Here is a 16802-nt window from a genome sequence, read left to right as displayed (position 1 = left end):
ATTTTCACCTAAAAATGATACGGTCTTTACCCAATTAAAAAAAAATTTTGAACTATCAAGTTGATTCCTAGCTGGGTTGGTATGAGGCACAGTTGAAGTGACACATCTGCCTTTCTTCTGTTTTCTATGCTGAAGAAATTACTGTCACAGTCAGGGGATGCCTGATGTGTTCAGCATCACCCATATATTTTTCATGAACAATTTTGTGTCTTTTTACTTTAAATAATATCTTTAAACTATCTGCTTTCAAGGACATTATAAGCACCAAGTTTTAGTTCCAAATACTTACTAAATACATTATGCCAAGCTAATACCAAGCAAATGAGTTTTTAAGAGCTTATTTTAAGATATCTTTCTTATACTTGAGTTCTGTAATAGATCTTTATTAAAGGCATTCATTTGACTTTCCTGTCATATATTAGACAATGGCTTTAAATTAATTTTTGTTAAATCTCTTTTCAATGTATTCCATTGTTTCATTGACACTGAAAGGTAGCTATTAACTTCTTGAACCACATAACACACATGAAGAGCAACACAAGAGACTTCCCACCATCATTTACTGCCAAGTTGGAAGGATTCAGAGGGAAAGAATGACAGAATTCTCTAAAAATAATTTTGAGGATCTTTTGAGGAGAACTTTTTAAGTGATCTATACATATTAGCGGCATTATTGTATTCCCGGCTACACCACACCTTCAAATTAAAACCATCTTATTCATTCAATTATTCTGCACACAGTCGTCAGGGGTTTACTCTATGTGAAGCTCATTACCCAGGGACAGGAAAACAAGAGGCTCTGCAGACAGCTGGGACCAAACCAAGCTTTAGAAGCCTGGAGGGCCATAGCTGCCCAAGGCCCTCTGATGGGTCAGACTGCACGTACGTGGACCCATGGTTCAGGGAAGCCAGGGACCTGGAACTGGGCTTGTGAAATGAAAGGCAGGGTCCCAGGACTAGGCTTTCGGTAGTCAAGGTAGCTACCTAATTCTAAGGCCTAACCTAAACAAATGCTCATACTTTTTCTGAAGGCAGAGCAAGACGTGTCTGGACTACCTGGCCCAGGAGGGAACTAGCAAGGGACAGGGCATCTCCCTATAAGAAATACTTGGGAGCACTGATTCCATGATACCCAGGGCCACAACAGGCAGCCAGCCAGATGCACCTGGGCAGCCCAGGTCGGGAGGGAGAAGTCGGGGTCGAGTGATGAGCCACCAAGAGGCCTGAGCAAAGTCCATGGGCACCTGGGGGCAGAGATGCCATCTGTGGTCTGGAGAAGCAGGGAGCCTTCTGGAGGAGCTAGCCTTGGTAAGTGTCTTAACTCCCGGCAGATTTGAGAGGTCCAGAGGGTGGGCATAGAGTGGGCAGTGGACCAGGGTGGGCCAGCTCACAAGGTGAGCCTCCGAATTGCCCACCTGGGCCCGTTCCGTGGAGGAGGGTGGGCTGGGGAGATTGTGGACAGTCCTGAAAGACATGCTGCGATGCTTTACTTCACCGTCCCAGAAAGGAGGGCCCAGAAAATGACTCCAACCAGAGGGCAGCAGGAACCCTGTGGGCTCAGAACCTGAGGGAACTCCCTGGGTGAACTTGAACATGTCATCTGCGCGCTTTGGGCTATTTTCTGTAAAATACAAGGTCTTAGCCAGGTTGATTCCACTCCGGAGACAAAGAAAACTTCATTTGGCATCTTTGTGTCTCCTTCCCAGGGTACAGTTGCGGAGCAGCCGACCAGCCGCGCTCTGGAGCCCCGCCCCAGCAGTCAGGGGGCCTGAAGGACACGGGTCCCTCCCTCACCTGGGCTCCTGCAGCCCCGCCCACCGGCTCATCTGGCTCCTCCCTGCTGCTCACAAGGCTCGGGCTCACCTGCTCTTACCAAACTCCCCCGGGGCAGCGGCACCTGGTGCCCCAGGACGCGTCCTCCGGGCCACCGTCAACAGGAGCGATGGGCAGCTGCCATCTCAGCAATAGCCCCAGGGACGCTTCCTCGGCGGCCTGCAGGGGGGCCGCGAGCATGTGCCAGCCGGAGCCTAAGACCCTAACGCGCTTACTCCACTTCATCCTCACGACAACCCCGGGGCGCTGACGGGTTCCCCACTTGAAGTAAGGGGAGCTGGGGAGAATTTCTCTGCACGAAGGACTCAGAAGAGGCAACTGCATGGAACGGGCCGCCCAGAGTGTTCCTTGGAGAAGCACCTGCCAGCGGAAAGCCCCGATGACACTGGATGGTATATTTAAGACCAAAGACGGTGAGTAATTTTGAGAAGGCAATCCAGATCATGCAATGATTGGAGGCTGCCTTGCTGCGTGTCCACAGCCCCTACGCAAGGCCTGCCTGGGTAGTAAGGGGCCTGGGGAGGCCAATGAGGCCCTGAGCCTGGAAGGGGGCTGGGATCAAAGGAAGGAGACCCTCTCCTGGGAGGCCTGTAGCTCCTTCTGTTTATCCCTCCCCTTCTTCTGCCTCCCTGTTTCCAGCAAGAGGAATGAGAACCAGCTCCTGTGCTGCTGCCTGCAGATAATCTGGGCTTCCCTCTGGGCAGGAGGAGCCGGGCAGGAAGGGCTGCAGAGCGCCAGGCTCTGTCCTCACTCGGCCAGACGCCCAGTGGGCCCGACCAGGCAAGGGCAGGCAGCAGGCACTGGTGGAAGTGGGCAGACATAGCCCGGACCCAGTCCTGGAGGGGCACACGGGCCCAGCCCTCAGGGAGCTTGGGGGGAATGGGGGTGTGGGACCCTGGAGACACAGCACCCACTACAGACCAGTGACCTGAGCTTCAGACTGGGAGGAACAGGAGAGAGACCCTGGTGGTGGGCGCCGTCCAGGAAGCCTACTCCAATGAGGGGCAATGGGGCACACTGGAAGGACATGGGGGCTGACCCACTCATTCATTTAGTCGTCCATTTATTCAGTAAACATTGTCGTGCCCACTGGATTCCAGACCTTGCAGAGGAGCTGAGGACAGACCCCCTGGACCACCTCACAAGCCAGTGGAGAGACAGCCATACCCATACACAACAGAAGGGCTGTGTCCAAATGTGGCCACGTCCATGTGTGAGCAGAGAGGAGGGGACAGGCATTGGCCCGGGTCATGCGTGAGGCTGGGGGCTGCCAGGCAGACACAGGAGGGCACAGGGGCAGAGGGGCATGTGCTGAGGGACGAGAAGTCACAGAGGGACCAGCCTGTTGTCTCGGCAGGCTGAGGAGGTGGCGCCCAGGGGAGAGGAGGTGAGGAGGGAGGGAGGCTGCATCTGGGAGTTTGGGGACAGCTGGGGGACGCCAGCAGGAGAGGATCATACTACCTGAGAAAGGAGAGACAGGACACGAGGGGTTGAGTCAAGGTGGAGGGTGAGGGCAGGGGAGGCCTGGTGGGTGTGGGGAGCACTCTCAGAGGAGCAGGGGCACCTCAGTGTTTGAAATGAGGCCAGCTGCTAATGATGTTGTACAAAGCCTTCCCAGGAGACAGGGTTTTGATAACATCACTCTGCGCCAACAGCAGGTAGGTGGGACTCAAATACCCCTTGGCCACGGCACACTGGATCAGGGTCTGGGTTGCCTCCAGCGCTGCGGAGTTGGGTGGGGCACCTGCAGAACACAGCCAGTCCATCAGTTATAGGCTCCAGGGCGCCCTGCCCAGGGCAGGACACACTCTTGGACACCCTCTAACCTACCCACCTCCAAGCTAGCATATTCCACCGTTGCCCACAGTAAGTTTCTGTCCATGGACAGAAAACCAAGTGAAGACTTCCAATTTTTCAGCACCGTAGTTCAATCTGAATCAAAAGAGCAGAGCCTGGGATAATATATGGTTATTCTGGGGAGGTACAAAGCCTTTTTCCACTGCAAGAGTTTAGCCTTGCTAGGTCTCTACTGGGGACAATTAAGCCTTCTGGGAACATTCTACAATATCTAAAGGTATTTTTGGTTGTTGCAACTAAGGGAAGGATGTTGAGCCATCTAGTGGCAGAAATCAGGATGCCACTACCGTGCACATGGCAGCCCCACAGCAAAGAATTATCTGACCCAGAATGTCAATGCCAAGGTTGAGAAACCTTGCCTCACCACAGGTGCGCTTCCTGCACCCTTCACACTCCCAGTCACCCGTTGTCACTGCCCAACGCCTATTTTAGTATCAGCCTGAATTAGCCCCAGTGACATGGCCTCCTCTTCCCAGAGGTTCAGCAAAAGAGCCCTACGTCTAAACAAACTCCGGTCAAGAGCTCTGAGCAATGACAATTCTCAGCGTGCACTCTGGATACAGAGAGAGGCTTCTCCATGGTGGTGGCAAATCAGGGGAGTGTCCCCACCTTGTTCCCAGAGTAGCAAAATAGTGAAAAATATGCACGAAGATCTTTTCCCCTTGTCTGACATGTGCCTGGGACATCGGGACCTCTGGTTGAGGGTAAAGGAGGTACATTAAGGATGAGATTCTGGGAACCGGTCACACTCAGCCATTGTCTCCCATGTCAGACACTCTCCCTTAACCCCATACACTGGCCACTCCTGCCCAGAGCGCCGGCTTACCTGAGAAGGTGCCCAGGAAGGCGATGCCCAGGGCAATGTCATTGTAGCCACGAGTGTGGGAGCCTTGGACAGTCCAGCCCACTCCTTCATAAACGGCCCCATCCTGGCCCACGAGGAAGCTAGAGCATGGGGAGGGGAGACGGGATCAGCAGGAAGGAGCAGCCCTCTGGAATGGTTTCATTCATTCATTCATTCATCCATTCGTGCCTTTACTCATGAGGCATTGATTAGCTAGTAAATTCTAAGCACTGAGTTATATAAAAGGCAGAGAGTCCTTGCCAGGGGTGTGCTGGTAAACCAGCTCTGTCAGGACGGGGGAATTACAAAAGCCCTGGTTTGTAGTCTTTATTCATTTCTGGGTTATAAAACTCCCACTGCGGCTGATCTCAAGCTACCGGTGATTTAACAGCTGGCTTACAAAATTCCTGAATCTCCAACGATCTGCTCTCGTGAGCCCATCTGTCCCCCGCACACCACTATTGCCCAGTGTAACTCAGAGTCTAGGATGGCTTTTAAGCCCTGCAACCTGCCCTTCCCCACCTCACCTGTTTCCCCCAGGGTGCCCTTCGACCCCTTTATGACTAAATGCAAAGTACCTTTCTCCAGCCTTCCTTCCTGATTGCCCCGCATTCAGCCTTACCGACCCCTCCCACCTTCTCAAACGTTCTTCCAGCTGTCCCCTCCCGCTGATCCTCAGACTCCTCTCATCATCCTGTGCCCTTTCTTGCGCACGAGGGGTTCCTCAGGATGCTGCGCTGAGCCCTCTCTGCCTGCTCAACACGCTCTCCCCGGACTAACCCACCCACCTCCTGAGCTTCAGTTCCCATCCAGGCAAGTCCACGTGTCCACACTGGGACCCACCTCCTTCCCCACCTGTGCCCCTTTCTGTGCCCCCATCTTGGTGAAAGGCACCACCCCCCCTTCCTCCCATTGGCCCCAGCGAGGAGTATGGGCAGCAGTCTGCATCCCCTCATTAACTGACGCTTGTCAACCACGTCTCCCAGCCACTCTCCCTAATGGACCCCTGCGTCCTCCCCATGAACCACTTCCCTCCATTGGCCTCTTGGATTCCTCCACTTCTGTCCATAGCAGCTGCCACCCCCCCAGCCATATCACTACCCCATCCCGCCTGGACTTTTGCAGTCCTCAGATGGACCTGGCCGCCTCCACAGTGCCCTGTCCACTCCACGCCTGAGGCTGTGAGCAGCCTTCCTAGTACAGGCCCGTCAGACCGGCTGCCAGTGCCTCGGCACGGGACCCACACTCCCCAGCACAGGTGACAAGATCCTTCGTGACATGGCCCTTGTACTTCCGCCCAGCCCCACCTCTACCATCCGCCCCACCGGCACCTATTTTTATCATGGTGAACTTCTCTCAGCTCCTCAAAGGCCCCATTCCCAGGCTGGCATCCAGGCCTGTCCACTGAGGTCCTCTCCCTCTGCCTGGAACTCTGGCCTCCTCCCTCCTCTGAGGAGCTCCACTCCCCACCGTCCCAGCTGATATGTCACTCCCTCTGGCAGGGCTGCCTTCACGCCCGATTCCCGAACCTAACAAGAGTTTAAACCACCTTCTGGTGGTTTCCGTGGGGGAGGGGGATGTGAAGATGGCTGAAATAGGTGAAAGCAGAAAAAAATTAGCAAAAATGTTTGATATCTTGATTTCGGTGATGATTACGTGAGTAGATACACATGTCAAAATGCATCAATCTATGCACTAAGATTTCTGCATTTTATTGTATGCACCTCAATAAAAAATGTTTTAATAAACCTAAATTGAAAAGAGTAAAATATTTTAAAATAAGTACATAAAATAAAATGCCTTCCGTTTACACCCCTGTGTCCTCTATCATAACACTTACTTTTTTAAGGATTTGTTTGTTTAATTATCTGTCTCCTTCACCACAGTATTAGCTCCATGAAGGCAAGACAGTATCTGTGCTCCCTCTGATGACGTCCCCAGAGCACAGCCTGTGCCCACACAGAGTAGGCACTCGATCATTTTCTCAATGGATTAATTTATAGTTAGTGAGTCTTTACCCCTAGGTAGGCAAATGGAATGGTCATGAAATTATGTTACAGGGGACACAATAAAAGGTCAAAAGCCAAGGGACAAGAAACTGCCCTCTAAAACCTGAATGGGAAAAGGGAAGGACCTCCCTTAGCCATATCATTTTCCAGATTAGAATTTCCAAATTCCAAGTTTCAGGCATTCATTCTAATTAAAAGAGCAACATTGCGAATAATCTTGCACAGCAAGACCTAGCAAAGCATTTCATAGGTGCTGATAGAGGAGAGGTGTCAGAGGAAAAGTTTTCTCCCGTATTGAAAGGGCTGCTGCTAAAACAGGGATGGAGAGAGAAGAGGCATTCAGCCAGGCAGCATATACCAAGTAACAGCAAATCCATCTCAGGCAGGGCCACTGCATACGGCTGTGCCAGTCGCACACTGAACAGAGATGACTGGCTTGGGGACAAGCAGGGAGTAAAATCCAGTTCCCCATCAGCACCCCCAGAAAAAGGGGATCCTTTGATTAATGTGCACAGATATGCCACCTGGACAAGTGGTGGCCCATCTTAAGACTTAAAATTTTGTGTGACTGTTTCTGATGGGACGTTGGATGGTGTCTAACCCAGACAGCTTATCTGCAATCTCTGAAAGCAACCTTTTAGAAGTTTCTATACTCTTCTGTTAGGGCAGTGTGTTCTTTATTAAAGAATTACAGACCTTGGCATGAGAGAAGTCAAAAGTCTCTCCCCTGCAGTCAGACAAGAAAGATATCCTCCCCCACACACAAACCCAAGGGGTTGACAGTTTCCAGAGGCAGAGAAGTCTAACAGGAAGGAGAACAAACTTCAGTCTGTGGCTGAACTGAGGGGCAGAGCCTGGGCATCTGAGTAGTGGAGGCCACTTTGTTAAAAAGCACCCTCCTTTCTACAGGTGTCACAATCTTGCGTGCATATAACCTCCCCTATTAGTTTCAAAGGGTTGTGGCCTCCACCATGTCAATATATGACTTTTAAAAATTATGCACCTTGAGATCATGCTCAGTGGGAATGACCACCTCCTTAGCTGTACCTTAAAGCCCACCCAGGCTTGTGTGAGAAATCGTGTGGTCACACATGGAGCACCTCTCCGTTAATATTAGTTTCTGCTCCCCTCTCTTTCAAAGGCTCCCCCGGAGGGAAAAGAAGCCCATGTGTCCTCAGGCACACTTACTTATACCCAACGTCGCAGGAGTTCAATTTCTCCATGAGGAAGGACTGGATATCTTGGACCAGCAGGTGGCACTCGGCAGACCTGTTGCAGGTCCTCCCAGCGGTGTGAATGATGATGGCGTACTTAGCCGGGAGGTTCAACTTGGGGCAGTGAGTCTCCCTGGCCCCCCAAGCAGCCCGCGGGACAATGCTGGGGCAAGCTGTGGTGGGGCAAAAAATCCGTGGACATGAGGATCCCTTGTGCCCAACCATGTCAGCCACCTCCCGATTGAACATTCCCCCCACCAGACATCGGACCTCACGTGGCTGTGGGACCCAGGAGAGCCTGGAAGCTCTCAGAAGGACCCACCTGGGATCAGGGTGTGTTTGTACGGAGGGGTTGGACTCAAGAGGCAGGAGCCACAGAGCCACGGCTTCATAACCCAAAGAACAGTGAGAATGTGGATGCTGCATCCCAAGGGCAAAGTGCACTTATTAATCTGCATGGTTATCGTGTGTGGGTGGGTGGGTGGGTGTCTGTGGGTGTGTGCACGCATGTGTGTGTCTGGCCCCTTTTGGAAACAGTAGCTGAATTTTCATCAGAAACCATGTCTTTGAAAGTCACTTGGCATCCTCAAAACTCTCTGTCAATGTAAGCAATTATTAATATTTACAGGTGGCCCTAACTGGAAGGCAGAGATCAAATGTACTCAGAGCTTTAGTAGAACACAGCTGATTTACATTAAAATCGTTTAAAGGGCTTATTAACTGGACTGGTTTTGCTGTTGCTGCTTGTTAAACCCCAAAGCTAGCTTTTAGCTCCCTCTTTTTTGCCTGAATTATATTAAACTTTTCCTCTGAAGTCAGTATAAGTGGTGGTGACATTAGCCCTTCAGCCTATCAGTATTGTTTCAGTTCTGCATTCAGAAGAGTGTGTGGTTGTACCTGTGTTCAGTGCCATTCCCTCCCCATGCTATTTTTTCCCTCCCACTTTTCCCTCCAGCACTTTTCACCATATAACAGACCAAATATTTTACTTATTTGCCTAATGTCTTTCTCTACCTTCCGGATTAAAACTCCATGAGAGTATTGTGTTCCTTGGTGTAGCCTAGTGACCAGCAGGTGTCAGCAAATAACTGTTGAATCACTGGAGAAATGAGTGCAGGTGTGTCACACCAGACATAACGCCTTGAGTCCCTCGCTCTTCCTCGGAGAGATAAAGAAGTGACCTGGAGGGTCCCTCTCAAGGTTTGCCAGCCCCAAAGTTTCAGAAAGTGGGTGACCAGTTGCCTACCAGAAGGGACCTAATAGGAGCCTGACTGAAAAGGTCACTCCTAATGGCATTTGGAGGTTTGTGGGGGGCTGAGTCTGGGAGGGGGGCCAGTGGGGTTGAAGGTCTTACCTTTCTTGGGACTTGCCTTCTGCAGGGGGGCCAGGCAGTTCTCGCCTTTCACAAGAAGTGGCTGAACGTACGTGGGTGACAGGTGGCCCTTCTGGACGGCGCTGGAGATCAGGCCCTCCATGGCTGACAGGGCAGCGGGGCTGGGGCTGTGGCCTGGAAGAAAGCAGTCTATGGGAAACCAGGTCTGACGTGAGTTCCGGGGACTGTGGGGAAAGGACGAGACGCCCTTCCAGCCCCTGCAGAGCTGTTGGAGGGGAGCAAGCTCATCCTCCCAGGTCGGAAGGCCTGCAAGTCAAGGATTCGCCTGGACAGGGCTCTCGGGGGCCAGGATGAAGACCTTTCCCAACGAGTGGCCAACACTTCATTCATCTACCTGCTCCCTCTCTCTCCGTGGAAGAGCTGGGAGGCAATGCTGTGCTCAGGATGCCCCCCAGTCCGGTCAGGGTTTCCCCATCATTGGTAGGGGCCCCTCTGGGCATGTGCCAGCCTCTTTACCTGCATTGACGTCTTTAACCCTCACCACACACCTCTGCGGTAGATGCTAGTATTAACCCCATTATCCACAAAGGGGAATTTGAGGCTTCAGATCCCACCGCTAACAAGGTGACACCCAGCAGGCAAAGAGGGGTCCTGAAAAGAAACCAAGCGGAACACTAAGTCCTCCGATGTGCTGGACACCACCCTGGACCTGGAGGTGGAAGGTGTGGGCTTGTGTCTGATCCCTCTCCTTACAGCTGAGTCTGTCACCTGGGGCCGCTCACCTCTCTGAAACTCAGGCTGCACCTTGTACAGTGTGATCACGAAAGGGATCTAGCCTGTCTCGAAGGGTACAGGGGGGGGACCGTGAGAAAGCAGGTGTGTAAGAGCTTTGTTCACAGTAAGGGAGGCGCAAATTCCGTGGAATGTCCAGTGTGTATGTTAGAATGCAAGAGGGATGGGACAGCGATAAGACTAGAAGAAAGCAGAAGGAGTGCTGGGATTGGAGGCCTCAAAGGAATTTTTAAATATTGTACAGAAAATCTCAGTGTAAGAGAGACGGAAGGAGGGAGCTCCTGGCAGATGCGGAAGTACAGGCTGGCACTACAGAAGTGTCAGAGCTACAGAGGAAGATGTCACAGTCACCGACACAGAGGTGAGAGTGGAGGCCCAGATCCTTCCAAGGCGAGGGCGGGAGGGGACGAGGCTGCAGAGAGGAGGCTGGGTAGCACGCCTGGGATGGCAGAGGGAGAGGAACCTGCCACGCAGGCTGAGAAGGAAGCCAGAGAAGCAGGAGGAGGGCCATCAATGCCATTCATGGAAAAGAAGGGAGAGGAGAATTCCAGGAAAGTAGGAGAAGGGCGGGAGACAGTGACCAGACAAAGAAGCAGACGACCCTTTGGACAAGAGCAGCTGGGACGGCCATTACCTTCCTCGGTCCCGAAGAAGGCAAAGCCCAGGGAGACGTTGCTGTAGCCCTGGGTGTGCATGCCCCGGACGTGCCAGCCGACACCTTCATACACCCCGCCATCGTCCCCGACCAGGAAGCTGTAAGGCAGGGAAACACAGGCTTAGGGGCTGGCACTGGGCACATCCCTGAGGGAGGAACCACCTACCAAGAGGTTCCAAAGGGAGAAGGGCTCAAGCCATGCTCACTAATGGGAACTGCATGGACTCGTCCCAAGGATGGAGAGACCGAGTCACATACACCTGTCCTCAGAACTCAGAAGGGCCCACCCCATGCTCCCGACCTCCCTCTTTGTCCTGGCACCTGGGTTTTATATAAACCATCCTGCACACTCAGAAGAGGTCCTGAAGCCACCACAGTAAATAACACAGATCCAACCACACCATGTTAAGATTCCGCCCAGCCTCTGCATTTCCTCAAACATGACTCTCCTCCTTCCCCCAAATGCACGCTGCCTGTGTAACCTCCAAGCAGGTTTGTGTGACTTCTCCCTGCTGGGCTAACATCCTACGCAGGCTTCCCAGGAAGTAGCACCTTGGACAAGGGCATGGAGGCAAGCTTCACAGTGGCCCCTTGGGGCTCAGCTAATCCCCACCCCAACACATGATGTGCACCAGGTACAGGCACCTTAGAATTGTCCCTCACAAGGATTGGGGTCCGAGGAAGTTATCCACAACTCCTGCCCTGAGCGACAGGAGGAGGACATTAACTACTTCTCTTCACCGTCAGACACCTGGATGAAAGCCTGAAGCAGAGAAGCAAAAAAGAGGGAAGCCAGCGCCTTGCAAAGCGACTGTCCACAGCCAGCTGGAGTCAGAGGTGGGCTGGGGGCATGTGGTCCTGGGCACCAACAGGGTTTCCTGCAGTGACCATCAGGGTAAGCAATGGATGATTGTCCCACCAAGGTGAGTGCCCCCTGCGTGCTGTGTAGTGGGACACACAAGGGGCAAAAGGACAGTTTTAAGCCCGTTTGGGTTCCACCAACTCTGGGGAAATCAAACCACTTCCCTGCCTTAGTCCCCTGGCCCACAGCGGGGAGACGAAATGCCCGCCCAACCTGCCTCCCTCGTTGCCAGGGAGCAAACGTGCTGGTGGATGCAGAAGTCAATCATAACCTGCGCTGCCGTGTGAACCAGCTTTGGAGGTCAATAGCAAGCAGAGTTATTATTTAACCTTCCTTGCTTCTTTTAAGAGATCTCAGAGTTGAGGACCTCATAGAAAAGTCCAAAGGACTTGGAATTTTATAGGGTCTTTAAAAAATATTTAAGTCATGATAAACCCAAATATACCCTTGACCCAGAAAAAGAGAAAAATAGAAATGAGAAAGCACAGGAGAAATGCCCTGAGAGCAGCTTTGCCCACCTGCCTCATGCCCAGACTCTTACTTGTAGGCCACGTCGCACCAGCTGTTGTTGTGCACGTGGTGGGCCTGTAGCTCCTGCAGCCTCTGACTGCACGTGGTTTGGCTGTGACACTCCAGCCCAGGGATATGGTGGGTGACGAGGAAATCCACTGGCAGGGTCAGCTGGGCGCTGCAGCCAACAGCTGCTGCTCCCCACTCCTTGCGAGAGACGATGGTGAAGACATCTGTGGGGGGCCCCGGGATGGGGAGCATGTCACTGGGTGCATCTTGTCTATTAGTCCCAGGCCACCGGTGCCATTCCCAGCAGTATCTGCCCCCTGGTGGCGGGAGAGCCCTGGAGGAGGCCCTCCACTTCCCACCTCTGCACCCCATGTCGCCTCCTGGTCAGTGCAGTCTGCACCTGCCCACAGGAGCCTAGATACTTTCTCCCCCATCCCAGGACCTCTCCTTCCCTGCTCCAGGCCCCGTGCTTCTCACCACTTACCCAGGGAAAGCCCTGATCAGCGCCCCACAATGTGCACTGTGCTCACTGACAGATTTCTCTGTGACTCGGACGGCAAGGCTCGTCCTGCTCGGAGCACTCCCTAGAGATGTATCTCCTCCTCGGTCTGGGGTCTGGGTCTCCCATTCAGTCTGAGGATTCTCTCCGTCCTCAGGTTAGGGGGCCACCAAGTGCAGAAGCTGCCTCTCCCCTTCCTGGCTCTGCCCCCTCCTGGCCCTGCCCCACACCCGAGGCCTGTGGCCACCCCTGCGGATGTGTCCCCACAACCATCCAGTCACAAGAGGCTGTGTACATCCAGAAACACTTCTGCTCACATGAGAAATCCAGCCAGACTCAAGCCTCACCATCGAGACCCAGTGCGTCTGTTTCAGTGAGCCATGAGCTGTTGCTACGCAAGTCCTGAAGCCCATCGGACATGCGTGTGGCTTGTGTTTCATCCCAGGTGGAATCACCTGCAAAGGAACATTCCATTTTGCATGAGCCCCAGAGCGCCTGACTCCCACCATCTCAGCGCCACAGGCTTGGGCCAGATCCCTGAGAAGCTCTGGCAAACCCCTGCGGGCTGACCAGAGAACCAAACAGCACACAGTGGGGTTTTCTCCAACACCAACTCCAGGTGATCCCCAGGAGGATAGTTAAGGAGCCACAGGCAGGGAATCGGAAATAATATACTGCTCTTGTGAGCTGCATGTGCACACACAATTAGGGGGGAAAAACACACCTGGGAATGTATCCATGCACTTCAAAACCACAAAGTTCCCTCCTGTGTGAATTGTACCCAGTGGAAGCAGTAGGGCCAGTACGTGGCAAGCCCATTCAGATTACCTGCACTAATCAAGTCAGTTCCACAGGGGAACTTTCTCTTCTTGAGAAGCATGAACCCCAGTCACAGGTTGCATCCAACTGGTGTAATTAAAACACAAATAGAATCATTGTGCCCGTTGCTCAAGTGCAAAATCCTTTGCGTGCATTAGGTCATTTGATCCTCCCAGTGAGTTTAGGAGATCACAACCTTATCTCAGTTTTCAGGTGGGAAAAATAAGCTTTAAGGAGCTAAAAAACTTGTTTAAAGTCATTACTGGAGGCCTGGCAAGGATTTGAAACCAGGTCTACAGACTTTTAAGTTCCGTGCTCTAAATGCATCACTGTGGGAGAGCAAACATGTAAAGAATGCTTGTTAGGAGACTTCAGGATGGTCTTCTCAGCTACTCTCTGATCCAGCAAAGAAAAACTCACCCCAGGCCCCGAGACCCAGAGCGGGGAAGACAAGCAGCCACAGCAGCATCCGCATGTGGTCCCAGGACACAGACGGGAGGGTGTGGACCTCGGCCCTGCGAGAGACACCGGCCGTTAACCTGACCGAGCTCACGCTACAGTCGCGATACCCACCGCAGGGCATGCGCCCCCTTCCGCCTCCCCGCCAAGCTGTGGGCCTCCTGAGGGCCAGTGCCTCCCGGCCTCTCAGGGTGCCCAGCACACATCAGGTGCTTGTCCTGTTTCCCTGGGCAACTTGATTTTAGTGCAAGGCCTCAGTAGACATTCACACATGTAATTTTATTTAATCTGCACACTAACCCTGCAATGTTAAGATTATTAACCCCCATTCTTCTAGAAGAGAGCTCTAAGATGGAGGAATAGTACACCCAAGAAATCCAAACCACATGGATGGGTCTAGAGCAGAGGATTCCTTCCCTGTTAGGGCGGGGAGATGGTACAAGAGTCAGTTCCAGGGCGGAGAAAATTTGCTGATGGTAACACTCCCTCTGAGAGTCCAGTCCCCTCCGTGGGCGATGGCTGCTCAAGAAGAAACACTCTCACCCACCCTCGGAATACCGGTGGGTCCCGCGCCTGCCCAGCCCCCCAGCGCAGGCTGCCAGCCTCCCTCGCCGACCTGGCCCCCGGCCCTGCGTCCTCCTCCCGCGGCTGCCTCCTCGGCCTTCAGGCGGCCCGCGCTAGAGGGCGCGCCCTCCCCGGGGACGCAGCGCGCGGGCCCTGGCTTGGCGCGGAGGAGAGGAGACAGCCCGCGATCCCTCACCCAAGGTGCAGGGGACCCGGAGCACCGAGCTGCGAGGCTCCCGGCAGGCCGTCCGCACGCCCAGCGGGCTCCGGGACTCCAGACTCGGCCCAGAGCGCGGCCCCGCCCTGTGAATAAGCGCAGGGACCGCCTCCCTGGGAAAGGGCGCGATTGCCCAAGGTTCCCCCAGCTCCTGCCCCGTCCCCAGCCCTCGGGAGCCTTGCCAACCCGGTGCCGACCTCCGGGGACCTCCTGCCGTGCCCGTGGGGACGGATCTGCTCCAGGAGTGTGGAGGCTGTGGATGGAGGTCACCCACCCACCGGGGTCACCAGCAGGGGCAGGATGGGGGCGCGGAACAGAAAGGTACAGTCCAGGGGACCAGGCACCACGCGTCCGCACTGGAACTTACTCTGTGGCCAGCTGGCCCTTCGCCCGCCACCCCTCCTCAGCATGAAACTGTTACCCACCCAGGACGACTCCCACAGAGTCCTCGGACCCTCCTGTTCCTCCCCGTGCTGTTTACGCCGATGACACGAATCCCACAGCAAGTAAAACAAGGCGGTGAGCGGTCACTACAATCCTCACAATACGTCCTTTCAAAATGAAGTTTCATTTGAAAATGTTCTTTATGAAATGGTTAAAATCACTCATTTTATTAAAATCTCCGCCATGGTCGCCCCAAGGAAAAGCACTTATGTGACTGAGTGGTGACGAACTAACCGCTTTTTTCATGGAACACCATTTTTCCTTGAAAGAACAAATAACCGCCAAATTACGGATATTCGTGCCAGGGTATATATGGTAGACATTGTCTCAAAAAATGGAGTGAAACTTTCAGTTCAACTTTAGCAGCAATAAAATGGGAGCTTTCAAGCAAAAATGACAATTTCGGAAATACTTGTGTCTTCCACTATGAGTTTGACAGTTTCCCAATACTTACAAGATTTTTCTGATGAGATGAGTGGTGATACTAACAAATGTGATTATTATAGTGTACCACATTATATTATGAAATGTGTCAGCATTTGGTAGACATACCTAGCTCATTGAATCAATATTTTCCAAACGACCAGTACATGAAGTTACAAAATCATGCTTGGACAAAAGATTCATTCAGATTTCATGCCAGACCAATGGAGTCTACTGTCACCATACAAAGGACTCATCGCTGTGGTTTCCGATTCTACATGGTAATTAGCATTTAAGAAACCTCCACTTGTGAGTTTTGATGATCAAAGAATATCCACAGTGACTTTAAAGGCTCTTAATGTATTCTTCCCCTTTCCAACTACTTATCTGTGTGAGGCTGGATATTCCTCGTATCTTCAATCAAAATAACATATTATGGCACAATGAATGCAGAAGTAGATAGGAGAATCCAGTGGTATTCTTTTCAGCCTTACATTAAAGAGGGGTATAAAAATGTAAATAAATAATAAAATGCAAAAAAAAAAAAAAAAAGAAAGGAAGATACCACTTTTCTCACTAGTTTTTGGTGGGATCTTTTTGGAAAATATAAATTTCATTTTAAAAATGTGTTATTATATAATGGGTTTGCTAATGCTACCTTAAATGAATTAATAAGTACTTAAAAATTTTTAATTTCTAATATTTAAATACTAATAAACATGATCCATTAATAGAGGTATTGTAGTATTAATAGATATATACAAAAGCTCTTTGAGATACCCAGTAACTTCAATGTAACCGAGTCTTGAGGACATTAAGGTTGAGAATCAGGGCGCAAGGACCGTCACAAGCTGTCCTGATGCAGGTAGGCCGCAAGGGGGCAGCAGGCCCTCGGATAATCCCAGAGCTGCCTTTCGCCCACGGGACTCTTCCCCCACCTCCCTATTTCCATCTCACGGCCCACTTCCTTTTTTGTTTTCTCTGCATTCTCCTGTGCTGCACAACTCTTTAATTACAGGAAGCCATCTTCTAATCATTGGTTCCATCAAAACCAAGTCACGTATTATTCTGCAAACGTGTATCACCTATCTCTCATACGCCAAGTTTATCATTCAGGCATGAGTAAATACGAGAACTCCCGCTCTCAAGGAGTTAATAATGTAGAAAAGGAGATGGCCCAAAGGCCAGTAATTGGAATACCAACATGGTAATGTATGTGAGGGCCCTTCACTCTCTGTGCGGGGCTGTATACTTCAGAGGAATTCCAGAGAGGCAGAGGAAGCCAAGTGAGATACTGACATATCGGCCAGGAATCTCGGGAAGGATCTGGAGCCTTGGGGACACAATGAGCACAAAAACCAGGATCTGCAAGAGATAGAAAAGGAGAAAGATCAGAAAAACAGAAGCTAGGGAACAGAAAAGAGCACACCTGATTTTTCGATTTAGAAGGTGAAGTTTC

The 16802-nt window shown here is 52.0% G+C and overlaps 1 protein-coding gene and 1 long non-coding RNA gene across 15 annotated transcripts in view; one reads left to right on the top strand and one right to left on the bottom strand.

Moving 5' to 3' along the window:
• Positions 1-16802, bottom strand: part of PGLYRP4 (peptidoglycan recognition protein 4) — a 50910-nt gene that overhangs the window by 29240 nt on the left and 4868 nt on the right. For 4 of the 14 annotated variants that reach the window (XM_057494897.1, XM_036922170.2, XM_036922175.2 and 1 more), the window contains exons 2-8: positions 13657-13751; positions 12765-12872; positions 11941-12142; positions 10517-10635; positions 9112-9264; positions 7732-7930; positions 4517-4635 (exon numbers count right to left, since the gene is read on the bottom strand). In XM_057494897.1, the coding sequence (XP_057350880.1) occupies positions 4517-4635; positions 7732-7930; positions 9112-9264; positions 10517-10635; positions 11941-12142; positions 12765-12872; positions 13657-13711 (955 nt within the window). In that variant the 5' untranslated portion in view covers positions 13712-13751. Of the gene's footprint in view, positions 1-2879; positions 3578-4516; positions 4636-7731; positions 7931-9111; positions 9265-10516; positions 10636-11940; positions 12143-12764; positions 12873-13245; positions 13324-13656; positions 13752-13995; positions 14215-14242; positions 14600-16802 lie in introns of those variants that run through there. The other 10 variants (XM_057494896.1, XM_036922176.2, XM_036922178.2 and 7 more) reach the window with 10 other exon arrangements.
• On the top strand, positions 1178-7820 carry LOC130681661 (uncharacterized). The gene is made up of 3 exons (XR_008994865.1): positions 1178-1308; positions 1707-2246; positions 7685-7820. It is a non-coding gene; the product is annotated as an uncharacterized LOC130681661 (long non-coding RNA).

The sequence above is a fragment of the Manis pentadactyla genome, chromosome 19 (assembly GCF_030020395.1).
Source record: "Manis pentadactyla isolate mManPen7 chromosome 19, mManPen7.hap1, whole genome shotgun sequence".
In the NCBI taxonomy this organism is placed as follows: Eukaryota; Metazoa; Chordata; class Mammalia; order Pholidota; family Manidae; genus Manis; species Manis pentadactyla.
The sequence above is the reverse complement of the archived record's forward strand: the minus strand, read 5'-3'. Positions and strand labels throughout refer to the sequence as shown.